We start from the raw sequence: 24,520 nt of genomic DNA, 5'->3' as shown, positions 1-24,520 counted from the left end.
AAATATAATTTCTAAAAATATTAATTTGTTGGAACATTTCTATAAATTAATCTTGGTTTGTTTTCAGTTTTGAAGTTTGTATTTAACTGTAATATTTGTGGACATATTTGGTCTGTTTCTCCTGGAGGGTGGTTTTGTTTGTGTAACCTGTTTTGTCCCGCTTTGTGTAGAAATGGAGACAGTTTGAACAGCATTTTATGTGTATGACACATGAGGGGGACAGAGGGACACATGAGGGGGACAGAGGGACACATGAGGGAGCAGAGGGACACATGAGGGGGAAAGAGGGACACATGAGGGGGAAGAGGGACAGATTTACATTTATATTTAGATTTAACATTTAGATTTATATTTAACATTTAGATTTGGATTTAGATTTAATATTTAGATTTAACATTTAACATTTAGGTGCAACATTTAATATTTAGATTTAACTATTTAATATATTTCTAAGTTAACAAATATTGCTGTAAATGTGGTTAAAGGTGACGTTAAAAAATTCACAACACTTTTTTAAACATTGTTTGAAGCTAAATGTGGCAAAATGTTGATGTTATTTTCAGTGTGAGCCACTTTACAAACGGCACCCCATAGGGGTCGACCACAGCAGACAGGAAGTGGCTGGCATAGTGTACAGGAACATCTGCAGTGTGTATGGGCTATCTATCTATATATCTATATCTATCAATTAATTTACCTTTATTAGGGACACTATTGTAATCCTAGGTATTCTTCTTCTTCTTCCGAGGAAATCATACTTCCCATGGGTGAAAACTCACCAAACTTTGCACAAAGGTCCAGTCTCATGCCAGATATCCTCAGCTGTAAACTCAAGCCAATAGTCCTGATGGTGGCGCTAGTCTAAAGCTCAAAACTTTGAAAATTCATAACAAATCAAACATACGTGCGACAACTTCACAACTTTCATCAAACTGTAGCCCCAATACTGAAGAAACTTTTGTACATTTCAACCTATTAAAAATTATGAAGTTCATCACTCTGTTCGACCCCTTAATATTTGTTATGATTTCCCAAAACTTAGTTAACATTTCTCACCTGTGTGCTGGATGTATGGGCTCCAGCAGATTGACCTGACTGACCTGACGCCATCATCGCAAGCAAAGTGGACACTACGCTGCGTTCACAGTGCTATGTGGAAATCGGACATATCAGCACTTAAAATGTGGCTGTTGAACTGCAAAATCTGGCATAATTTATCACTCTTATACTGCAATTGGTGCTCAGTACTGTCTAAAACAGATTTATAAATGGAAGTTTGTCACTGGCATCAATTTTTACACTGCCAGTCACATGAATATGGAGTATATAAGTGTTGAGTCAGAATGTTTTTAGTTCCTACGTTCCCTGAAGGCACTGTCACTCATGATTCCACACCCCTCTCAGTTGATGCCACGCCCCCCACGCCACATCAGGGTCAAAAGTCTGAAACTCAAAAAACAGATTTGAAAGTGAAAAAAAAAAGATTTGAAAATTTTTTTAAAAAAATTTAAAAGTGAAAAAAAAGATGTGAAAGTGAAAAAATAAGATTTGAAACTGAAAAAAAAGATTTGAAACTGAAAAAAAAAAAGATTTGAAACTGAAAAAAAAAAAGATTTGAAACTGTAAAAAATAAGATCTGAATCTGAAAAGATAAAACATGCAACTGAAAAAAATAAGACCTCAAATGTTAATATTTATATGGAAGTGAAAAGTGAAAATAAATTATTCATTCAAAAGAGTTACCAAAGTGAATCAAAATTATATTTAACCTGAAAAAACGTTTCATACACTTATTTTTATTTTGAATACATTCTTGTATTTTTCAAAATTCAAGATCAACACATGAATTTTCAGTTTCAAATTTTATTTTTTCAAGTACAAAACATTTGACCCTAATGTAGCTCCATAGAATGGCTGCTTTCCTACACAACAGTGAATGGCTTACTCAGTTTGTGAAGCCACTGTTGAGTTGCTACTTGCAAATTAGCACAGAGCGGTAGATGACCGTCTTAGGTTCCAGAGGTTGCTCAGAATTGCCTAAAAATGCCCGGACCCGACGCATCGCTGCACAGCAGCTATAATTTTACCTTTGTATCTACTGCATGCCGTACCCATTGTTTGGATTGAGCAGAGGTTACTTGAGGTCAACCGTTGCCATTGGTTCAAAGCGCCTCTCTGCCAACCAATTATAATCCTCTAAATAAAACTTATCCGTGTAACGAGGAAGTTGAGCAACAATGTAGAAACTCAGAGGTCACAGAGTGTGGACTGTTTTCAGCTGAGTTTCATTAGTCTCTGTCCCACAGTGTCCTCCACTGACCCTCAGTCTGCTGTCTCTGGAGCTGATCAGCCTGTTATCGATCCTGACCTGATGATCAGGGCGGTGTAGCGGCCACAGAGAGAGGAAGAGGATCATGTTTACCGCCTTGGTCTGTGGAGCTGTGGTGTTTCCAGGACTTTTCTACAGCTTCAGGAAAATACTGACACATACTTTCACACAGTGGAGTGAAGCCGACGTGGTTTCTGTCAGCGAGAGGTCAGCAGCACCGACACGAGCCGAGTCATTCACGTCACCAAACTCCTTTAAGAAATGTGTCAATTTAATGTTGTCTGATTGATCTGCCCATTTAAATGCGTTGTTTAGATTTATTTAGTAATTAATAGTGGTTTATATAAAGAGATGGTACATTCGGCACTAATAAAACGAACCAAGGGCTCGTTTTAGTAAAGTTTCTGTAAGAAAAGTCCTCATTCACTTACATTACGGTACATACGCTGCATATTGGAGACGCCGTTATGAGCTGTAAGAAAAGTTTGAATTTCACTCGATTATTCGTTCATATGTGTGTGATATCACAGCCGAAGACACCAAAATATACCTCTTAGAGAGTTAAGTTTATAAATAATATTTTATGATGTATGTATCGGTTGCGATAAGCAAAACACTATAAATTATAATGTATTTCAATGGAGTTTCGTGTGGTCTCTTTTCCGGGTTTTTGTGCATATTGGTAATTTTCTTCTGACTCTGTTTCTTCAGGCTGGTTTCTGCCATCCATGCATCTTTGGCTACAGCAGCTGGAGTCATAGTGGTGACGTCCTGCAGGGATGTCATGACTGACAGGTAGGAGAATCACATGAACTTTATAAGTAAATATAATTAAGATATTTAAGCTTTTATCACTAAGAATAAGTCTTCACTCAGTTAACTAGAACTAGCGAAATAAATCCTACTTGACCTGAGTGCAGCAAATGACACCATCAAATACTTCATCCTTCTCTCCCGCCTTGAAACGGCTCTCATCACCTGCACCGCACCTCTCCTGGCTCAGATCCTACCTCTCTTTCATCGGCATAAACTGCAAATCCCCCGCGGCTCCCCTCTCCCAAGGTGTTCCCCAAGGTTCAGTTCTCGACCCCTTTCTCTTCATCCCTTCTCCATTGCTGCTCCCATCCTCAGGAGCTCACTCCCTAAATACATCAGAGANCCCCCGCGGCTCCCCTCTCCCAAGGTGTTCCCCAAGGTTCAGTTCTCGGCCCCTTTCTCTTCATCCCTTCTCCATTGCTGCTCCCATCCTCAGGAGCTCACTCCCTAAATACATCAGAGACTCCCCCTTCATTCGCCACCTTCAAGAAATCCCTCAAAACACACCTCTGCATTGTTTCCCTTCTTAAGATTATTTCATTTTTGTTTTTTCTCTGTTTTGTTTTGTTGCTCTTGTTCTGTGTCTTTGAGTATCCAGGAAAGCGCCATATAAATCCAGTGTATTATTGTTAAAATCAGTGAATCTAAAGCTTTTGTGACAAAACAACATGTTGTTTGCACATTAACTCAGTGAAATGCTTCCTGTCTCACCGACAGTCACTGGCTGGTCAATGGGTTTGTCATGTTCGGAGCTCCCTACATGGCCTACGACATTTACGCCATGTATCTGAGCCACTACCACACTCAGAGGGTCAGAGGTCACACCAGTTCATACAGCGCCCACTCTCTTCAGACAGTGAAGGCGTTCCTCCGTAAGGACTGCATGTTTGTCCTCCATCATCTGACGCTGCTTCTCGTCTTCCTGCCCATCGCTCTGGTGAGTACGGAGAGGAGTCACTGTGGGTTTGGTGTGAACACACATGTATGTAGAGCCTGACTGTGCCTGACTGTGCGGTGTGTCTGATCTGCAGTTCTTCAGACGAGGACTGGGGGACTTCTTCATCGGCTGCCTGTTCACCACAGAGTTCAGCACGCCTTTCGTCTCTATAGGAATGATCCTCATCCAGGTAAACTACACGTACAGCTTCGTTATCCTTAAATCAGGCCTTTGAGAGAGGACGAGGTTTACAACCATAAAACTGTTCCACAGCCACTAGTGACGTGGATGTTGGGATATTTAAAGATCTGAGTCTATTTTTGTGCCCAGTGTCAGGGACAGTGTTTCACACTTACATTTAGATGTGTCACTTCCTGTGGGCACGGCGCCCATCAGTGACTCAACACTAGTAATCTGGCAGCTGTGGGAGGTGGAGAAGGAGAAAGTAGAGCGGGTCAAAGGTTCAAAGTCTTGTTCTCCTGTCCACATGTCAAAGTGGGCGAAACCCTGATCCCCAAATCACTCCTAATGTTTGGATTCACACACAGCTCTGCCGTCAAGCCTGCTGCCGTTGGTATTTAAATAAGAGGCTGATTATAAAGTGCGACGGATAAAAGCCCAATTTAATTTCAGCCATTTAGGGCAGCAGTTCAAACTGATCATAAGTGGTGAAAGAAGTCTAGTAAAAGTAGCAATAACAAACTGTTAAAATTAAATTGTCACATTTAAAAAGATTGAAATGTGATGTACACCAATCTCACTCCAAAACTCTCCCATTAGTTTTCAGTGAGGTTGAGATGTGGTGACTGTGAAGGTCACAGCATGTGATTAATCTTCAGACTCAGTTTCAGTTTTGTTAATTAGAACAGTTTGTTGGATTTCTCCTTCCTCCGTCATCTTGTTCACAGTCTCTCTTTTTCTTCACCCTGACATGTGCCTCTCATACCCAGCTGGGCCTCGACAACACCAGGCTGCACAGAATCAACGGCATCATCGTCCTGTTGAGTTTCTTCACCTGTCGGATCCTGATCTTCCCCTTCATGTACTGGATGTACGGACAGCAGTTTGGGATTCCTCTGCACCGAGTGGCCTTCCACCTGCCTCTGCAGTGCAACGTGGGTAATCTGGTGATCCTGGCTCCACAGATCTACTGGTTCAACCTGCTGCTGAGGAAAGCGAACAGAGTCTACCTGCGACAGAGGAGAGGGAATGGAGACGGAGACAAAGACAGGCCGAAGACGGACTGAGGAGTCCAAACTGTTTAGGAAATAATCTGGTTTTACACTGAGGATGAATGTATGAGAGTATTATGACCACTGTGACGGGAAAAAACATTAAGGTTTTTGAGAATAAGTAATTATATGGGGAAAAAGAATCCTAATATATTCAGAATAAAGTTTAATTTTATGAAAAAAACTGGTTAAATGTCAGTGAAGATCCTCGGTACTCTCAAGTGCTATATCATAGGCAACTCAAGCACGTCCATCTTAGAGCTTAGATCGAGCCCAAAAAATGAGTTGATTTTATAGCCTAGGTCTGTTATGAGGAGCCCGACCCGTCTGAGCCCGAGGATAGTGATGGGAAATTACGACGGGTCGGGCTCCTCATAACAGACCTAGGCTATGGAACCAACTACTTTTTTGGGCTGGATCTAAGCTCTAAGATGGACGTGTTTGTTGGGTCGGGCTCGGGCAGAGAATCTAAGCTTTAGTCCAGCTGCCAACGATAGAGCATTTAAGATTATTAGATTAAAGTTAAACTACTTTGAGAATTTAAAAAAAAAAAAAAAAAATTGAGTCATTATACAAGAGTCAAGTATTTTTCTCTCTTCTTGTTTTTTTTGTTAAAATATTGTTTTTTATTGGGAGTTTTTTTTTTGGTCATAAATTTCAATATTTTTTGTTACCAATTATGATTTCCCCTCAAACATTATGACTTTTCTTTGTGTGACTTTTTCAACTTTTTCCCCTTAAAAAATGACATATATACGAACCCTTTTTTTTCCTCGATATTTGACTTTTCACCGACAAACATTTAACTTCATATTCAGATTATTATGACTGCTTTATCCCAAAATATTTAGACTTTTCTTCAGATTTTTGACTGTATTCTCAGAATCTAAGATATTTTCTCCTGACTGTGGTCCTAATATCTCATCATACAGAGACGTTAAGTGTTTGTTTTGCACTACATTATTATGAAGCTTTTTTTAAAAGGTGAAGTGTGTGAGATTTAGGGGGATTTGGTGGCGTCTAGCGGAGAATTACAGATTGCAACCAGCTGAAACTTCTCCTGGTTAGGATTCCTTCAGTGTTCATTGTTCAGGAGGTTTTTATCAGGAGCTGAATTATCCACAGAGGTCTCTTCTTCTCCAAAACAAACAGACCAGGTGATTTAAACCACCAGAAACACTGAATAAAGCAGTTTCATGTTACAAATCAGTGGAACTTTGGTGCTGCTCACTGCAGTTGGGCTTCTTACTACAGTGGCTGACATGAAAACACAAATGGCCCTCTGTGGAGCCAGTGTTTGTTTGTCCGTTCTGGGCTACTGCAGAAACATGGCAGTGCAACATGGTGATCTCTATAAATCAAAGACCTGCTCCCAATGTAGATATAAACGGCTCATTCTAAGGTAACAAAAACACAACGATTCTTATTTTCAGGTGATTATACACTAAAGAACATCTCCCTTAAATCCTACACACTGCACCTTTAACTATACATTTTGTTTGTCCCCTGTTACAATGTCACAAAACTGTTTTAAATGTTGTGTTACAGCTGTTGTAGTACGTTGTTAAAGCTTTACTAAATGGTGCAATGCAGAGAATATTTTTGTACAAATAAAAAGAACTTAAAAATTACATGTTGATAATGTTCTGTAGAAAACATACTGTCTGAGTCACCGCATCCTGTTGATGAAACAGATGTTCGGCTTTGGTTTCAGAGTATAAATGAATATTACTGAAGCAGCACAGGAGGTCATCTGCTGTGAAATATCTGCCTTTTATTCACCCACCATTTTGTAATTACTTCTTTAAGTATCTTCATGCAGTCTATGACACTGACAACAGAAACAATATCCTTATTTTATCAGCAAATTAGCGTAATATCTACAGAGAGAATTTGAGCATTTGAGAACCAAAGCTCTTAAGTGAATACAGATAAAAAAAAACTGTGTGTCTTAATCAAGCGGCGACCTCTGAGACTGAAAAATGAAACCAAACATAAGTGCCAAAAACTCAAGTTCATTGAACGGCCACTTGAGGCTGGCTCCAAAACAGACTCAACCCCTGTGTTAGAATGTCCAACTTTACAGCAGAAGTAAGGCCCAAAGTTACGTTAGGGTTGAGTGACAGGCTGTCTGCCGATTGTGTCTTCAGTCTCTCAGTGAGCTCCACCCCTCACTCCTCCACAGCTCCAGCCTCTCACCCAAATATGGTCACTTCTGGCTCCAAAAAACCAAGATGGCGACCACCAAAATGCAGAACTCAAGGCTTCAAAATGGCTGCAAACCAATGTGTGACATCACGGTAGCTATGTCCATTATTAATACAGTCTACAGTCTCAAGCAGCAGACGACACAAGCTGAGCGATCTTCTGCTGCAGGGCGGCCTTCATCTCCTGGTTCTCCAGGTTGTCTGTGATGGTGGAGAAGAAGTGACGGGTGTTGTCGCTCTCCAGCGCGCTGCTGCTGTGTGGGAAAGCGGCCATGATGGCCTCATAGTGGCTGAGGATCTCCAGACTGGACAGGAACAAGGGTTCACTCTGGCCTCCTGGCATCATCACCTGGAGAAGGACAATTAACGGCTTAGACTTTCATCTAGGTTTACGAGTATTAACACATTTTGCTTTAATATATTGCCATCAAAATATCATCTACTGGCATCTTACATCTAAAATGCTGGTATTCTGACTTTCAATAACTCAGCACTCTGCTATGTGAAGAATAATGCCTGAGAAGTTGCACCTTTTTTGTTGTCTGTGGTTACACATATAACCCTAGCTCCATCATCTTTACCTGGAGTTTAATACAGATGCATTTATCAAGAACTGAAAACACACAAGTATGTCACTGGTTACTAAAAGTTAATTCACACCTTCCAGCCAATCAGAGCCTAGACTTCTCCATGGCCGTGGTTTTAATAATTCATACCTGGATGTGCTGAATGTGGCAGAAGAGCTGGCTGAGCACAAACAGGACCTCTTGGCTGGGAACTGTCTCCACCTCGTCCTCCATTTGAGACTCTTTGGATTTATGAGGACAGCCCTCTGCTTGTTGAGTGTCTTTGGACGTTTTAAGAGCTTTAACTGAAGTGCAGGCAGCAGAAGAGGAGGATGAACCATCATGGAAGGACAAGCCCCTGCACTGAAGAAGTGGCTGACATCAAGAAAGACAGCACAGAGGCACTAATCATGGCAGCACAGGAACAGGCACTTAGTACAAGATCAATAGAAGCAGGGGTCGACTATAGCAGGCAGGAAGAGTGTACATGGGACGCCATAATCTAGGGTGACCATATTTTGATTTCCAAAAAAGAGGACACTCGGCCCGGCCACGAGATAGCCTACTTAAATGATACTCGCAGTTTACTCAAAGATGCCTTATCATTTTAATATATTTAAAGTTTATATGTTTGGATAGAAAATTCAGTTATATTATAAAATAATATCTCTCAAAGACAGAAGTTCAGATAGGCCCCAATAGATAGGGGACACACACACACACACTAGAGTGTGGCTACCCGATCCGAGCCCGATGGGCACACACACACACACTAGAGTGTGGCTACCCGATCCGAGCCCGATGGGTCCCGACGGGTCGGGCCAGGTTCGGTCAAAAATGTATAAATTGTATTCGGGCTCGGGTCGGATTCGGTCAGCTTTCAGTGAAAATGTAATGTAAAAATAAATAAAATCCTATTGTCTGTCCTGTTTATTGCTTTGGAACTGTTATTTACGTGACAACACCTGAACATAACACACACACACACACACACACACACACACACACACACATTGGCTGTTTGTTTCTACCTCTCCCCTCACTGGAAGTCTTGGACCTCCAGCCGCCCGCCTCCGCCTTGATTAAACACTGAAAATAAAAGAGGAAGACAGGTTTTCCTATTTTATCTTATTTTGTTGCTCCCGTCTCAAACACGGAGGTCTCCCTCTAGCGGAGCACCCACGGCGCGCGCCCGGCTTGTTAAATAGCCTGTAACCATGACAACTGTGTGACACAAACTCAGTGCTTTAGTCATTAAATAATGGGCTCGGTTCGGTTTCGGACAAAACAGAATGACTGTCGGGTTTGGACAGAAATATGCGGCCNACACACACACACACACACACAAGGAAAACCGGACATTATCATCAGTTTATAAACACCCCCCGGACAGGACGTCAAAAGTGGACATGTCCGGGCAAAAGAGGACGTTTGGTCAGCCTATATCGATCCTGACCTGATGATCAGGGCGGTGTAGCGGCCACAGAGAGAGGAAGAGGATCATGTTTACCGCCTTGGTCTGTGGAGCTGTGGTGTTTCCAGGACTTTTCTTCAGTTTCAGGAAAATACTGACACGTACTTTCACACAGTGGAGTGAAGCCGACGTGGTTTCTGTCAGCGAGAGGTCAGCAGCACCGACACGAGCCGAGTCATTCACGTCACCAAAGTCCTTTAAGAAATGCGTCAATTTAATGTTGTCTGATCTGTCCATTTAAATGCGTTGTTTATATTTATTTAGTAATTAATAGTGGTTTATATAAAGAGATGGTACATTCGGCACTAATAAAACGAACCAAGGGCTCGTTTCAGTAAAGTTTCTGTAAGAAAAGTCCTCATTCACTTACATTACATACGCTGCATATTGGAGACGCTGTTATGAGCCGTAAGAAAAGTTTGAATTTCATTCGATTATTCGGTCATATGTGTGTGATATCACAGCCGAAGACACCAAAATATACCTCTTAGAGAGTTAAGTTTATAAATAATATTTTATGATGTATGTATCGGTTGCGATAAGCAAAACACTATAAATTATAATATATTCCAATGGAGTTTCGTGTGGTCTCTTTTCCGGGTTTTAATTCATTTAGTTGTGTTTGTTTTTGTGCATATTGGTAATTTTCTTCTGACTCTGTTTCTTCAGTCTGGTTTCTGCCATCCATGCATCTTTGGCTACAGCAGCCGGAGTCATAGTGGTGACGTCCTGCAGGGATGTCATGACTGACAGGTAGGAGAATCACATGAACTTCATAAGTAAATATAATTAATTTATTTAAGCTTTTATCACTAAGAATAAGTCTTCACTCAGTTAACTAGAACTAGCGAAATAAATCCTACTTGACCTGAGTGCAGCATTTGACACCATCACCCACTCCATCCTTCTCTCCCGCCTTGAAACGGCTCTCATCACCTGCACCGCACCTCTCCTGGCTCAGATCCTACCTCTCTTTCATCAGCATAAACTGCAAATCCCCCGCGGCTCCCCTCTCCCAAGGTGTTCCCCAAGGTTCAGTTCTCGGCCCCTTTCTCTTCATCCCTTCTCCATTGCTGCTCCCATCCTCAGGAGCTCACTCCCTAAATACATCAGAGACTCCCCCTTCATTCGCCACCTTCAAGAAATCCCTCAAAACACACCTCTGCATTGTTTCCCTTCTTAAGATTATTTCATTTTTGTTTTTTCTCTGTTTTGTTTTGTTGCTCTTGTTCTGTGTCTTTGAGTATCCAGGAAAGCGCCATATAAATCCAGTGTATTATTGTTAAAATCAGTGAATCTAAAGCTTTTGTGACAAAACAACATGTTGTTTGCACATTAACTCAGTGAAATGCTTCCTGTCTCACCGACAGTCACTGGCTGGTCAATGGGTTTGTCATGTTCGGAGCTCCCTACATGGCCTACGACATTTACGCCATGTATCTGAGCCACTACCACACTCAGAGGGTCAGAGGTCACACCAGTTCATACAGCGCCCACTCTCTTCAGACAGTGAAGGCGTTCCTCCGTAAGGACTGCATGTTTGTCCTCCATCATCTGACGCTGCTTCTCGTCTTCCTGCCCATCGCTCTGGTGAGTACGGAGAGGAGTCACTGTGGGTTTGGTGTGAACACACATGTATGTAGAGCCTGACTGTGCCTGACTGTGCGGTGTGTCTGATCTGCAGTTCTTCAGACGAGGACTGGGGGACTTCTTCATCGGCTGCCTGTTCACCACAGAGTTCAGCACGCCTTTCGTCTCTATAGGAAAGATCCTCATCCAGGTAAACTACACGTACAGCTTCGTTATCCTTAAATCAGGCCTTTGAGAGAGGACGAGGTTTACAACCATAAAACTGTTCCACAGCCACTAGTGACGTGGATGTTGGGATATTTAAAGATCTGAGTCTATTTCAGTGCCNAGGAATGATCCTCATCCAGGTAAACTACACGTACAGCTTCGTTATCCTTAAATCAGGCCTTTGAGAGAGGACGAGGTTTACAACCATAAAACTGTTCCACAGCCACTAGTGACGTGGATGTTGGGATATTTAAAGATCTGAGTCTATTTTTGTGCCCAGTGTCAGGGACAGTGTTTCACACTTACATTTAGATGTGTCACTTCCTGTGGGCACGGCGCCCATCAGTGACTCAACACTAGTAATCTGGCAGCTGTGGGAGGTGGAGAAGGAGAAAGTAGAGCGGGTCAAAGGTTCAAAGTCTTGTTCTCCTGTCCACATGTCAAAGTGGGCGAAACCCTGATCCCCAAATCACTCCTAATGTTTGGATTCACACACAGCTCTGCCGTCAAGCCTGCTGCCGTTGGTATTTAAATAAGAGGCTGATTATAAAGTGCGACGGATAAAAGCCCAATTTAATTTCAGCCATTTAGGGCAGCAGTTCAAACTGATCATAAGTGGTGAAAGAAGTCTAGTAAAAGTAGCAATAACAAACTGTTAAAATTAAATTGTCACATTTAAAAAGATTGAAATGTGATGTACACCAATCTCACTCCAAAACTCTCCCATTAGTTTTCAGTGAGGTTGAGATGTGGTGACTGTGAAGGTCACAGCATGTGATTAATCTTCAGACTCAGTTTCAGTTTTGTTAATTAGAACAGTTTGTTGGATTTCTCCTTCCTCCGTCATCTTGTTCACAGTCTCTCTTTTTCTTCACCCTGACATGTGCCTCTCATACCCAGCTGGGCCTCGACAACACCAGGCTGCACAGAATCAACGGCATCATCGTCCTGTTGAGTTTCTTCACCTGTCGGATCCTGATCTTCCCCTTCATGTACTGGATGTACGGACAGCAGTTTGGGATTCCTCTGCACCGAGTGGCCTTCCACCTGCCTCTGCAGTGCAACGTGGGTAATCTGGTGATCCTGGCTCCACAGATCTACTGGTTCAACCTGCTGCTGAGGAAAGCGAACAGAGTCTACCTGCGACAGAGGAGAGGGAATGGAGACGGAGACAAAGACAGGCCGAAGACGGACTGAGGAGTCCAAACTGTTTAGGAAATAATCTGGTTTTACACTGAGGATGAATGTATGAGAGTATTATGACCACTGTGACGGGAAAAAACATTAAGGTTTTTGAGAATAAGTAATTATATGGGGAAAAAGAATCCTAATATATTCAGAATAAAGTTTAATTTTATGAAAAAAACTGGTTAAATGTCAGTGAAGATCCTCGGTACTCTCAAGTGCTATATCATAGGCAACTCAAGCACGTCCATCTTAGAGCTTAGATCGAGCCCAAAAAATGAGTTGATTTTATAGCCTAGGTCTGTTATGAGGAGCCCGACCCGTCTGAGCCCGAGGATAGTGATGGGAAATTACGACGGGTCGGGCTCCTCATAACAGACCTAGGCTATGGAACCAACTACTTTTTTGGGCTGGATCTAAGCTCTAAGATGGACGTGTTTGTTGGGTCGGGCTCGGGCAGAGAATCTAAGCTTTAGTCCAGCTGCCAACGATAGAGCATTTAAGATTATTAGATTAAAGTTAAACTACTTTGAGAATTTAAAAAAAAAAAAAAAAAATTGAGTCATTATACAAGAGTCAAGTATTTTTCTCTCTTCTTGTTTTTTTTGTTAAAATATTGTTTTTTATTGGGAGTTTTTTTTTTGGTCATAAATTTCAATATTTTTTGTTACCAATTATGATTTCCCCTCAAACATTATGACTTTTCTTTGTGTGACTTTTTCAACTTTTTCCCCTTAAAAAATGACATATATACGAACCCTTTTTTTTCCTCGATATTTGACTTTTCACCGACAAACATTTAACTTCATATTCAGATTATTATGACTGCTTTATCCCAAAATATTTAGACTTTTCTTCAGATTTTTGACTGTATTCTCAGAATCTAAGATATTTTCTCCTGACTGTGGTCCTAATATCTCATCATACAGAGACGTTAAGTGTTTGTTTTGCACTACATTATTATGAAGCTTTTTTTAAAAGGTGAAGTGTGTGAGATTTAGGGGGATTTGGTGGCGTCTAGCGGAGAATTACAGATTGCAACCAGCTGAAACTTCTCCTGGTTAGGATTCCTTCAGTGTTCATTGTTCAGGAGGTTTTTATCAGGAGCTGAATTATCCACAGAGGTCTCTTCTTCTCCAAAACAAACAGACCAGGTGATTTAAACCACCAGAAACACTGAATAAAGCAGTTTCATGTTACAAATCAGTGGAACTTTGGTGCTGCTCACTGCAGTTGGGCTTCTTACTACAGTGGCTGACATGAAAACACAAATGGCCCTCTGTGGAGCCAGTGTTTGTTTGTCCGTTCTGGGCTACTGCAGAAACATGGCAGTGCAACATGGTGATCTCTATAAATCAAAGACCTGCTCCCAATGTAGATATAAACGGCTCATTCTAAGGTAACAAAAACACAACGATTCTTATTTTCAGGTGATTATACACTAAAGAACATCTCCCTTAAATCCTACACACTGCACCTTTAACTATACATTTTGTTTGTCCCCTGTTACAATGTCACAAAACTGTTTTAAATGTTGTGTTACAGCTGTTGTAGTACGTTGTTAAAGCTTTACTAAATGGTGCAATGCAGAGAATATTTTTGTACAAATAAAAAGAACTTAAAAATTACATGTTGATAATGTTCTGTAGAAAACATACTGTCTGAGTCACCGCATCCTGTTGATGAAACAGATGTTCGGCTTTGGTTTCAGAGTATAAATGAATATTACTGAAGCAGCACAGGAGGTCATCTGCTGTGAAATATCTGCCTTTTATTCACCCACCATTTTGTAATTACTTCTTTAAGTATCTTCATGCAGTCTATGACACTGACAACAGAAACAATATCCTTATTTTATCAGCAAATTAGCGTAATATCTACAGAGAGAATTTGAGCATTTGAGAACCAAAGCTCTTAAGTGAATACAGATAAAAAAAAACTGTGTGTCTTAATCAAGCGGCGACCTCTGAGACTGAAAAATGAAACCAAACATAAGTGCCAAAAACTCAAGTTCATTGAACGGCCACTTGAGGCTGGCTCCAAAACAGACTCAACCCCTGTGTTAGAATGTCCAACTTTACAGCAGAAGTAAGGCCCAAAGTTACGTTAGGGTTGAGTGACAGGCTGTCTGCCGATTGTGTCTTCAGTCTCTCAGTGAGCTCCACCCCTCACTCCTCCACAGCTCCAGCCTCTCACCCAAATATGGTCACTTCTGGCTCCAAAAAACCAAGATGGCGACCACCAAAATGCAGAACTCAAGGCTTCAAAATGGCTGCAAACCAATGTGTGACATCACGGTAGCTATGTCCATTATTAATACAGTCTACAGTCTCAAGCAGCAGACGACACAAGCTGAGCGATCTTCTGCTGCAGGGCGGCCTTCATCTCCTGGTTCTCCAGGTTGTCTGTGATGGTGGAGAAGAAGTGACGGGTGTTGTCGCTCTCCAGCGCGCTGCTGCTGTGTGGGAAAGCGGCCATGATGGCCTCATAGTGGCTGAGGATCTCCAGACTGGACAGGAACAAGGGTTCACTCTGGCCTCCTGGCATCATCACCTGGAGAAGGACATTTAACGGCTGAGACTTTCATCTAGGTTTACGAGTATTAACACATTTTGCTTTAATATATTGCCATCAAAATATCATCTACTGGCATCTCAAGCGCATTAATCAAGAACTGAAAACACACAAGTACGTCACTGGTTACTAAAAGTAAATTTGCAGCTTTCAGCCAATCAGAGCCTAGACTTCTCAGTGGCCGTGGTTTTAATAATTCATACCTGGATGTGCTGAACGTGGCAGAAGAGCTGGCTGAGCACAAAAAGGACTTCTTGGCTGGGAACTGTCTCCACCTCGTCCTCCATTTGAGACTCTTTGGATTTATGAGGACAGCCTTCTGCTTGTTGAGTAGACTCTTTGGATTTATGAGGACAGCCTTCTGCTTGTTGAGTGTCTTTGGACGTTTTAAGAGCTTTGATTGAAGTGCAGGACGGATTGGAGTCTCTAGACGCTGGTGTTTTAGGAGAAGCAGAGACAGTCAGAGCACCAGACGAAGGAAGCGGCAGCTTGGCTCTGATGGAGTTCATCATCTCCCTCACAGCATGAGCGTACAACCTGCCAACGTGCGCCCAGCCGTCCACTGACAACCAGTCAGAGCAGCTGGAGCCGCAGAGCAGCTGGAAGACTCGCAGCAGGAAGACAGACAGGCGGAGCTCACATGAAAACCTCCTCAGGTCCAGGAGGGGCAGGTAGTCCACGTACTCCAGTGAGAAGGGAATGTGCAGGCGGCCTGAGGTGATGAGCTCCCTCAGGACTCTGAGCAGTCTGGTCCACTGGGACACGGAGCACCAGGGCAGGGTCTGGGTCACAGCCACCAGCAGGCCTTTGCTGAACATGCCAACATGGTCGGGCCGACGCTGGTCCAGAGAGAGACGGGACAACATGGTGGACTGGAGAAAGTCTGATGTAGAGCAACACTCCATCCAGGCCAACAGACCTGTCCCCTGGCCATACTGAGGCAGGTCCAAGCCGGACCACTCCTACAGAGGAGGGGAGACAACATGATATATCAGAGGGAATAGTCAGAAACAGAAACATGGCAGCACTGAACATGCCAGAGACAATAATGCAACCCTCCTTTGGGTTAATCAGTAACAAATGCCATGTTTCAGCTGTTATTAATCCTGCTGCAGAGAGCAACGTTCACCCAGCTGATCATTAACTGTGTAAAGATTATTTTATAGCATTTCTGCAATAAACATGTAACAGAAGGACCTGAATCAGGGTTCACACATTTTCACGGACAAATGTCAAAGCTTTTCCATGACCTTTCAAGGACCCATAATAAAACTTTCATTTCAGAAAAGCATGCACTTNCACACACACATGCAGGAGAGTCTCACTTCCCATAACAAACACCACCACACTACGTCACATATACACGTAACGTCTAAAAGCAGAAGGCTTGGCCGCTATAAGTCATGGAGAATGAGAACTGTGCAAGTTTTATATTTGTATCAAGCATCAGATAAGTTGAGTTAATTTGTCTTTCTTGACATTGCACGACCTTCGATGTGACTATTGTGCATCACAGTGTCGATGCTGAAACAATACATCGTGCAGCCCTAAGTTGACGCATATCAGAGCTACGTTATGTCAACGGATAACTTACAGAAAATAAATCCACTGTTATGTTACATTATGTGGAAGGTTATCCCTGGAAGATTACTGTAACAATTCATTTTATTACAAAGTTCAATGAGTTTTTCAAAACCTTCAATAATTTTTACTAATTCCATGACTTTTCCAGGTTTTCCATGACCCTGGATAAAAAAAAAAGCATGGTCAAAATTAGAGCATCAGAGGCCGAGATACCCTGACTTTTAGTCCTTAGTTTGGATCAAGCTCCAAGAACACTGGGTTCTATATTTCCCATAAAGGGCCGTACACATGCCGAGTTTTTTGCGCCCTGAAATCTATTGTTTTCGATGGAGACGTGCGGCAGGTGGGCTCAAATACCAGAGCGACGCTGTTGCGAAATGCTCATGTTCTCAAGCACCTATTTTCCATGGTACCCCTGAGATCAATTAGAGTTGAACTTTTGGATCGCAGCAGCGGGCGCCGCATGTCATGTGATGAAAAACAGCCAATCACAGCCTACGGATATCTTTCCTTCTTCCGTAAATATCAGTGTGTGATAAATATGGAGAGGAAGCTGATCATGTTAGAGAAGGGCTGCCAGAGCTTTACATCGGTCCCAAAGACAATATTTTAGGCCTACACACAAAGAGCACGTGGAAGAAGATCAGCTCTGCACTCAAGATTTCAGGGAAACAGACTCTGATACGATGCTTGTTAAGGTTGCTTAGCAACTTCAGACGCAACCTGACTCAGCGCTCTTGAAAGTTGGCACAGAGCAGACACAGCAGTTGCACTCAGCGCCCGACCTTGCGTTTTCCAGGCGGTAAAAGATGCGGCATGTGTATCGCCCCTAATGCAGCAAACAAATACCCAATTTTTTGACACAGGTTTTCTGTTGAAGCTCAGGTAACCATGACGACATCACGGTCACATGATCAGGATTATTTGATCTGACTCGACAAATCTCTTCAGAGCCACAGAGGACACTGTGGGGGTCTACACTCGATGATACCTTCATATCTTTGTACATCTTACTGCCCTTAAAAGAAACTTTGGATTAAAAAAAATCCAGATGAGTTCTCACCTGCTCAGGTAGATCACACACAGTCAGCAGAGAGGAGGGGACCTCGTTTTTAAAGTGTTCCCCCCAAACAGGCTTCAGGTGGAAATGAACGGTCCAGTCCAGTTCCTCCATTTTGTTGTAGAGCCAGAACAGAGCTCTGGACCAGCTGCTGGGGGCCGCTGCCACCTCTGCACCCAACACCTGCCCCAGTGTGGTCAGCACCGACACCAGCAGCTCCTTGGTGTCCATAGACCAGTGGTGGAGGCTGCCCTTTGGTGGCTGCTCCCAACACCTACAGAGGTGTCAACGGTAATGTGTTGGAATCAAAAGCTGGTTAGTCACTTAAAAAGATTTGGTTCAGGAATAAAAGTGTAATACAAGAGGGCACGTGGATCTGGATTGAAGCCTGTAGAAAGAATTATCTGACAAACCTGAGAGTCTGGTTGAGCAGCTGGGCCAGGATGTAGAGAAGAGGAAAGGGAGAGCAGTCCAACACCCAGTGAGGAGATGAGGCTGGTTCCTGGACGTCCACAGACAAAGCAGTGTGGAGAAGCTGCAGACTCAGTTCTATATCAAAGGAGCTTTGACCTGGAGGGAATACAAAGAAGTATGTTAGAGCAGAGAGACTCCTTTACACTCTAATGTAAATTTTATCTGGCTGTGTAAGTCCGACTTTGAGAAATCGATTTCAGTCGCACTAACACATTTACATGTATTTTAAAAGTCTGGCTTTAGTTGGACTTACACAATAAACCAGTTTTCTACGCAGTATGATGACTGTCAATATTAATATCACTGTAAACCTTACAACTGGTAACTGCTGCATCCATATCACTGATATATAATTAATATATTATGAGGCCACTATCAGCCTCATACTGGTTTAACTGTCTAATTTATTGTTGCATAACTGCACAGAAAAGATTCATCGACACACATTTAAGCCTGGACGGAGACACATTAGTTGTATGAAGGACACTCACGACTGGCAGTGGAAAGGTTAGGCAGGACGAAGATGTTCACGACCTCCTGAGGTGTCAGAAAGCTTTGCTTCTTGTCTTCCTCTCCTTCAGCTGTCATGACAGGCGCCATCAGCAGACCGAGATACTGGAGGAACTGATCTTTTTCATTGGCAGACAGTGATTTGGTCTTAATCATCTCCTGCAGACACCTGCAGAGCAGAGCGCTTCCACTCAGCACGTCCTCTCCGTCTTCATCACTCTGAGCTTCATCTTTTCCTTCCCTCTGTCCTCTGAGTCCAGGCAGCTGCTGTAGGATCTTCGCCATCAGAGAGAAAGCACCTTTATTGAAAACAGCTGAATGACAACAGGACCTTACAGCCGCTTCCGGGTTCTGAAACACAACTCTGGCCACTAAAGAGACTGCTGTGTTCAGATTGCCCTGCGATGCCACCGCTGACGCTGCGCCACCTCCTTGGATGATGCAGTTGAAGGCCATGTTGAGCTCCTGCTCAAACCCACTAGTCACTGCAGAGGGGACAGGGCGCCCAAAGAACCCCCTGCTGGACAGTCTCAACATGGCAGCCAATGCTTTGTTCTTCTCTTCCAAGGAAAGTGCAGAGAAAATGTCTGTGATGACTTTCATCAGCTTCCTGCACTGGCTCACATCAGCTCTCTCACTGTGGAGTTTACTCATGAGGGTGGAGGTGAGTTTGATCAGTGTGTCGTGCTGCTGGAAGGCTGCTTGGTTCTTTTCCAGGCAGTCCATCCAGAGCTCATCACAGGCAGCCCAACTCTTCTCACTGGCAAATAACACCGCAAAGTTCTGATAGTCCTCCAGGCGGTGATTGATGATGAACGTGGTGACCCTCGTGTTCACCTCAGGGGTGCTCTCTGTGGCAGGGAAAGCCAGTGACGCCAGCAAACCTCTGAGTGCGTTCTTCTCAGTCTCTCCATCATCGATTTCAGTCATTGTTTCAGACACTTGTGCTTTCAGTAGAGCTGTCAGGACTCTCTGTACACTTTGTTCCAGTTTAAACACTGAGTAACTCGGATCAGAGCCATCACACACTTTCAGGAGCCCGCTGTTTTGCCAAAACTGAGCAAGTTCTGTTATAATCTTCAGGGCTTCACCCAGCTTCATCCTGCTGCACTGAAACTGAGATGGTGTGTAAGATGCACGTAGGTCTCGCTGCGCCTCCCGGATGAGATCAGGACTCAGTTTCTCATCATTCTTTTCTCTGATGCTCACAACTTTAGACAAGATGTGCATCTTCTCTTTGGTTGGAAGTACGACTGCTTGGTCTATTAGGAAGGCTGTATAAAGAGCATCCAGAGAAGTGGAGAGGGCCTGGAGGCAAAGGTCTGTTGTAGATATGTGATCTTTCATGTCTTTAAGTGCATTAAAGAGAATGTGCAGGACATCAGTGGTTGGTGAGGACGCTGGTAGATCTGATGCATCAAGCTTTGGCCTCTTGGCGGCCTGAGGGGACAGACTGGAACACTTAGATGAGAGATGAGCAAACTGTCTGGAAAACATCGTCTCTACGCTGTCCTCTCCTCCTGCTTCAGTCTCATCTTTGCCTTTCCACAGTTCCCACCACACCTCCAGAAAAAGTCGAACATCGTCCTCTTTGGTAGGGCTGCTCCTCACGTGCTGCACAAACAGTTCGAGCTCAGCACAGATCTGAGATCCAGGAAGATACAAGAGTAGATGTGCATATATCTGAGCAGCTGCCAACGACTTAACCATTTCCAGCAGGACAACACGGTTGACCTCAGGGAGGCCGTTCTGGAGGGGGAAGAAAGGGTTCTCCCTCCAGGCCATCTCTACGTCCTCTCCACTCTCCCTGGACAACACCTTCAGCCACACAGCACAAACTAGTTTCTTTATCCAGCTGAGAGACGTTGTGGGGAGATGACCTGGGAGTTCATCCTGTCCGCAGATTTCTCTGACTGCCTCCAGGACTGGATGTCCCACCCTGCTCCAGTCAGCTTTCTGAAGCGAGGACAGGGATGAGGGGTGACACAGTTTATCAGCCAGGAAGAAAGCACCCTGAAGAACAGCTGATTCTGAAAGCACAAGAGAGCAGGTGTCAGAACTGAGGGAAAAAGGGGACAGCTGTGATGACACAACCAGTGTTGCAACTAAAATTGATTTTAATTAGCGATTAATCTGCAGGTTATTGTTTCAGTTAATCCTTTTGTCTACTAAAAAAGGGATTAACATGGTCATTGTATTGTCCTAGAGCTCACAGTGGCATCAATAAATTCCTTGTTTTGTCCAACTGACAGTCCAAAACCCAAAAATGTTCAACTTACTATTACAGCTGCAACAATTAACCAATTAGTTGTCAACTATTAAATTAATCACTACTTAATTTGATAATGGATTAACTGGTTTGAGAATTTTTTAAAGAAAAAAGTTGAAATTCTCTGCTTCAAGCTTCTTAAATGTGAATGTTTCTCTGGTTTCTTTCCACCTTTATGACCATAAACTGAATACATTTGGGTTGTGGACAAAACAAGACATTAAAGGACCTCACCTCAGCTTTTAAAAACAATAACTGACATTTTACACCATTTTTTGTGAATTTATCAAGGTTCCCACACATTTTCATGAATAAAATTTCACTTTCATGACTTTTCAAGGACCCATAATAAAATTTACATTTCAGAAGCATGCACTTCACTGTGTCTGCTGCACTTGCCGGCCTGGTTACGGTACTTTCCTACACACACATGCAGAGTCTCACTTCCCATAACAAACACCGCCACACTACGCCACATTTACACGTAACATCTAAAAGCAGAAGGCTTGGTCGGTATAAGTCAAAAGTCAGAGAGTGTATTTGGTCAGAAATATTGTTATGTTCCATTTTGTCTTCCAGTCCTAGCATTCATGAAATACTTATGAGGGGAGTTAAAAATATCGAGATATATATCATGTATTGAGATATAGCCTAGAAATATCAATATTATTTTCAGGACATATCACTCAGCCCCATTTAAAACCATATCACACAGTATGGAGCACAAACGTTACAGACAATAAGTGATAACAGAAATATGGCACACGGCATGGCTAAACTACAACCAATGTTACTTAAACAAAGGGAGGACATTTTTCAAGTAAGCACCTCGTTTACACGTGACTTTTGTCTTATCTGAGTGTATTGAGATGAGAGAATTAATTTAAACATAGATGGACAAACAATGCTTTGGTAAATACCTTTCTCTGTAAGCCATAAAGCTTACATTTTGACATTCAGACAAAATATGATTCTCATCACCCACACAGATCTGCTGGTTTCTATCCAGCCCTTTATATCTTCCACTGACTTTAGAAACTCTAGTGTTGTTAACTCTAAAATTACAAAAAGCCTGTCTGTGCTTTTCATGCAACAGATGCTCCTCCAGTTCAAACTCTTGATTAATGTGGACATTTATATATCACATGATGTCATACCTCTGAGCTCACTTTGGCACTTCTGCATGAACTCATTTTTAGCCTCTGTTCATCAGTTAGTTTCAATCTTTGATTTTGGGTTTTCCTGACATTCTCACAGCCTTCTTCCGACAAAATAAGATAACAGTATTAACTACTAGTTAAAGCAGAGACTAACGTTACTAAGAGACGTCAATCTTTTGGGATAAACGGCATTGCTTACGAAGATGGCAGCTTGAAAAAAATAAATAAATGTAGCGTCATATACTTGTAATAAAAGTTTATCTTACCTTTGTTCATCTTGAGTGTCATAGTTGCTGGATGTATCTAAATGCAGCTAAGCTAACGTTAGTTTGCTAATGTTCGTCCGGTTTTTAATACCCGGAAATGAGCTGTATCACAGCGGGTCGGTCAGAATAATCTATCTAGTCCATTAAAGCACTACTACTGCACATTATACCGCACTGTAGCTCATAAAATCAGATTAAATCTGACAACTTCATCCGTTTTTCACACGTTTTCAGTAGCATGTCAACAATTCGTATAAAGCGCTTCCGCCATTCCGCGTCAACGTGTCTGTAGCAAAGAGGGCCCCGCTCAGGTGTTCACATGTGCTCACAGCGCCACACAGGACGGGGTCGGTACTGCAGGTTTAAAAGCGTAAAAACGAAACCGCCTGTTTAATAATATTCACTGCACCATGAATCAGCGCGAAATGTTTCTGGAGCTGCACTAAGATAATAAGTGCTTTATATTTACTTTCCTGATTATAGTGATGTGTAATTATGGCATACACTAGTTTACATTGAATAATATACAGCCTGGGAATGAGTGATTTAACAATATGTATGACACACTCCTACTGTGTCATTTAAAATATTACAGTTTCACATCATATATTGTAGTTATTTTAAAATGTTTTGTCAGTGATATTTCATCTACCTACCACGTGATGCGAGAGGCAGGCGAAGTGAGTTTTTTTTCCGGTAAAGTGAAAGTGAAAGTATCCCCCCAACGGCTCGGTGTGGTGCTGGAACAACAAGGAGCGATTTCTACCAATGTATAATCATGAGTCTGATCTTAAAGATACTCGGCTTCTTGCATCTTTGTTTGGGTAAGTTATCGTCTTCAGCTTTGGTACAGATTGTGACGTTTTAGGGGCGAATAGCCCAAAGGACATGAATGAAATGACTGCTGTAGATACTGTACTTCACAACCCTGAACTGAACTGTACTAAGCTGTAACTGTATGATACTTAACTATTGTATTACTATACTTTACTACTGTACTGTACCATACTAGTATAATGCTATAGTGCGTCATTGTACTTTACTGTGCTATGCTATACCAACACCATACCAGAGTTGGAAATCACCTTATTTATCCACCCGCCACTGTGACCGGTAAGTTCCAGAATTGACCAGCCTCTCAACAGAATACTATTTGCATATTGTACCAGCATTTGGCTGGTGCTCATTTACATCCCTAACAATAATGTCTACACTGCTAGTACTATATTGAACTACACTGCACTATGCTGTACTACACTTTACTAACTACATTATTGTACTGTGCTATACTATACTGATATTATGCCATTCTATATTGTACAGCACTCTGCTGTTCTTTGTTATACTGTACTATACTATACTGCACTATACTATGCTGTACTCCATTGTACTATACTATACTACACTGTTTTGTGTTAAACTAAACTAACAGTATACTGTACTATACTACACTGCAATATACTGTGCTGAGCTACACCATACTATATTATACTACATTTTACTGTGCTATACTATACTAATATTATACTATGCCATTCTAAACAATACAACACCCCCCTGTTTTGTGTGGAACTATACTATGCTGTACTATATTGTACCATACTATATGACACTCTTTCTATGTTATACTTACCAACACGACTACGCCATTCTGCACTATATTATACAATACTACACTGTTCTGTTTTACGCTATACTATGCTAATACTGTACTATACTATAAAATACTATACTATAATACTATGCCATTATATACTATACTATACAATCCTGCACCCTTCTGTGTTATACCATACGATACTACACTACACTGCACTATGCTGTACTATATTAACACTACTATGCCATTCTATACTATACTATACTAAACTATACTATTCTATACTATTCTATACTATTCTATACTATACTATACTATACTATAATACTATGCTATTATATACTACACTATACTATACAATCCTGCACCGTTCTGTGTTATACCATACGATACTACACTACACTGCACTATGCTGTACTATATTAACACTACTGTGCCATTCTATACTATACTATACTATACTAGGGTTGTGCCGATGGG

General features: G+C 42.2%; 5 protein-coding genes across 9 annotated transcripts in view; 3 read left to right on the top strand and 2 right to left on the bottom strand.

Annotated features, from left to right (window-relative positions):
- Nucleotides 1-22,703, bottom strand: part of LOC126403996 (gem-associated protein 4-like) — a 173,259-nt gene extending 150,556 nt beyond the window's left edge. For 2 of the 5 annotated variants that reach the window (XR_007571388.1, XR_007571387.1), the window contains exons 1-6: nucleotides 22,441-22,703; nucleotides 18,727-20,775; nucleotides 18,175-18,331; nucleotides 17,765-18,035; nucleotides 15,321-16,079; nucleotides 13,907-15,096 (exon numbers count right to left, since the gene is read on the bottom strand). Coding sequence is in view for 2 of the 5 variants with exons in the window: in XM_050066925.1 (XP_049922882.1) it covers nucleotides 14,875-15,096; nucleotides 15,321-16,079; nucleotides 17,765-18,035; nucleotides 18,175-18,331; nucleotides 18,727-20,775; nucleotides 22,441-22,462 (3,480 nt within the window). In the remaining 3 variants the exon portion in view is untranslated. Of the gene's footprint in view, nucleotides 1-5,859; nucleotides 6,077-13,085; nucleotides 15,097-15,320; nucleotides 16,080-17,764; nucleotides 18,036-18,174; nucleotides 18,332-18,726; nucleotides 20,776-22,440 lie in introns of those variants that run through there. The other 3 variants (XR_007571386.1, XM_050066944.1, XM_050066925.1) reach the window with 3 other exon arrangements.
- LOC126404241 (TLC domain-containing protein 3A-like) lies at nucleotides 2,234-6,945 on the top strand. The gene is made up of 5 exons (XM_050067327.1): nucleotides 2,234-2,536; nucleotides 3,041-3,124; nucleotides 3,863-4,082; nucleotides 4,177-4,272; nucleotides 5,033-6,945. The coding sequence occupies exons 1-5, from the start codon at nucleotides 2,415-2,417 to the stop codon at nucleotides 5,327-5,329; spliced, it is 819 nt and encodes a 272-aa protein (XP_049923284.1). The 5' UTR covers nucleotides 2,234-2,414; the 3' UTR covers nucleotides 5,330-6,945.
- Nucleotides 5,860-10,875, bottom strand: gemin4 (gem (nuclear organelle) associated protein 4). The gene is made up of 3 exons (XM_050067468.1): nucleotides 10,425-10,875; nucleotides 8,238-8,450; nucleotides 5,860-7,870 (listed from the first exon to the last, which is right to left on the bottom strand). Exons 1-3 carry the CDS (start codon nucleotides 10,440-10,442, stop codon nucleotides 7,649-7,651), a joined length of 453 nt encoding a protein of 150 aa, XP_049923425.1. The 5' UTR covers nucleotides 10,443-10,875; the 3' UTR covers nucleotides 5,860-7,648.
- LOC126404250 (TLC domain-containing protein 3A-like) lies at nucleotides 9,489-14,171 on the top strand. The gene is made up of 5 exons (XM_050067339.1): nucleotides 9,489-9,711; nucleotides 10,231-10,314; nucleotides 10,932-11,151; nucleotides 11,246-11,341; nucleotides 12,259-14,171. Exons 1-5 carry the CDS (start codon nucleotides 9,590-9,592, stop codon nucleotides 12,553-12,555), a joined length of 819 nt encoding a protein of 272 aa, XP_049923296.1. The 5' UTR covers nucleotides 9,489-9,589; the 3' UTR covers nucleotides 12,556-14,171.
- A 444-nt stretch (nucleotides 22,704-23,147) lies between the features above and the next one.
- Nucleotides 23,148-24,520, top strand: part of dhrs13b.2 (dehydrogenase/reductase (SDR family) member 13b.2) — a 5,725-nt gene continuing 4,352 nt past the window's right edge. Inside the window, exon 1 of the mRNA XM_050067178.1 lies at nucleotides 23,148-23,264. Within this exon, the coding sequence (XP_049923135.1) occupies nucleotides 23,219-23,264 (46 nt within the window). The 5' untranslated portion in view covers nucleotides 23,148-23,218. The remainder of the gene's footprint in view (nucleotides 23,265-24,520) is intronic.

The sequence above is a fragment of the Epinephelus moara genome, chromosome 2, assembly GCF_006386435.1.
Source record: "Epinephelus moara isolate mb chromosome 2, YSFRI_EMoa_1.0, whole genome shotgun sequence".
NCBI classification, from domain to species: Eukaryota; Metazoa; Chordata; class Actinopteri; order Perciformes; family Serranidae; genus Epinephelus; species Epinephelus moara.
The sequence above is the reverse complement of the archived record's forward strand: the minus strand, read 5'-3'. Positions and strand labels throughout refer to the sequence as shown.

Excerpts from the sequence above, each read along its gene's own strand:
- gemin4 (XM_050067468.1), bottom strand. Across the intron at positions 7,871-8,237 it reads GCCACATTCAGCACATCCAG|GTGATGATGCCAGGAGGCCA; the intron begins GTATGAATTATT and ends GTCCTTCTCCAG.
- LOC126404250 (XM_050067339.1), top strand. The coding sequence starts at position 9,590 with ATGTTTACCGCCTTGGTCTGTGGAGCTGTGGTGTTTCCAGGACTTTTC. Across the intron at positions 10,315-10,931 it reads AGGGATGTCATGACTGACAG|TCACTGGCTGGTCAATGGGT; the intron begins GTAGGAGAATCA and ends TCTCACCGACAG. Across the intron at positions 11,152-11,245 it reads TCTTCCTGCCCATCGCTCTG|TTCTTCAGACGAGGACTGGG; the intron begins GTGAGTACGGAG and ends TCTGATCTGCAG.
- LOC126404241 (XM_050067327.1), top strand. The coding sequence starts at position 2,415 with ATGTTTACCGCCTTGGTCTGTGGAGCTGTGGTGTTTCCAGGACTTTTC. Across the intron at positions 2,537-3,040 it reads GTGGTTTCTGTCAGCGAGAG|GCTGGTTTCTGCCATCCATG; the intron begins GTCAGCAGCACC and ends CTGTTTCTTCAG. Across the intron at positions 3,125-3,862 it reads AGGGATGTCATGACTGACAG|TCACTGGCTGGTCAATGGGT; the intron begins GTAGGAGAATCA and ends TCTCACCGACAG.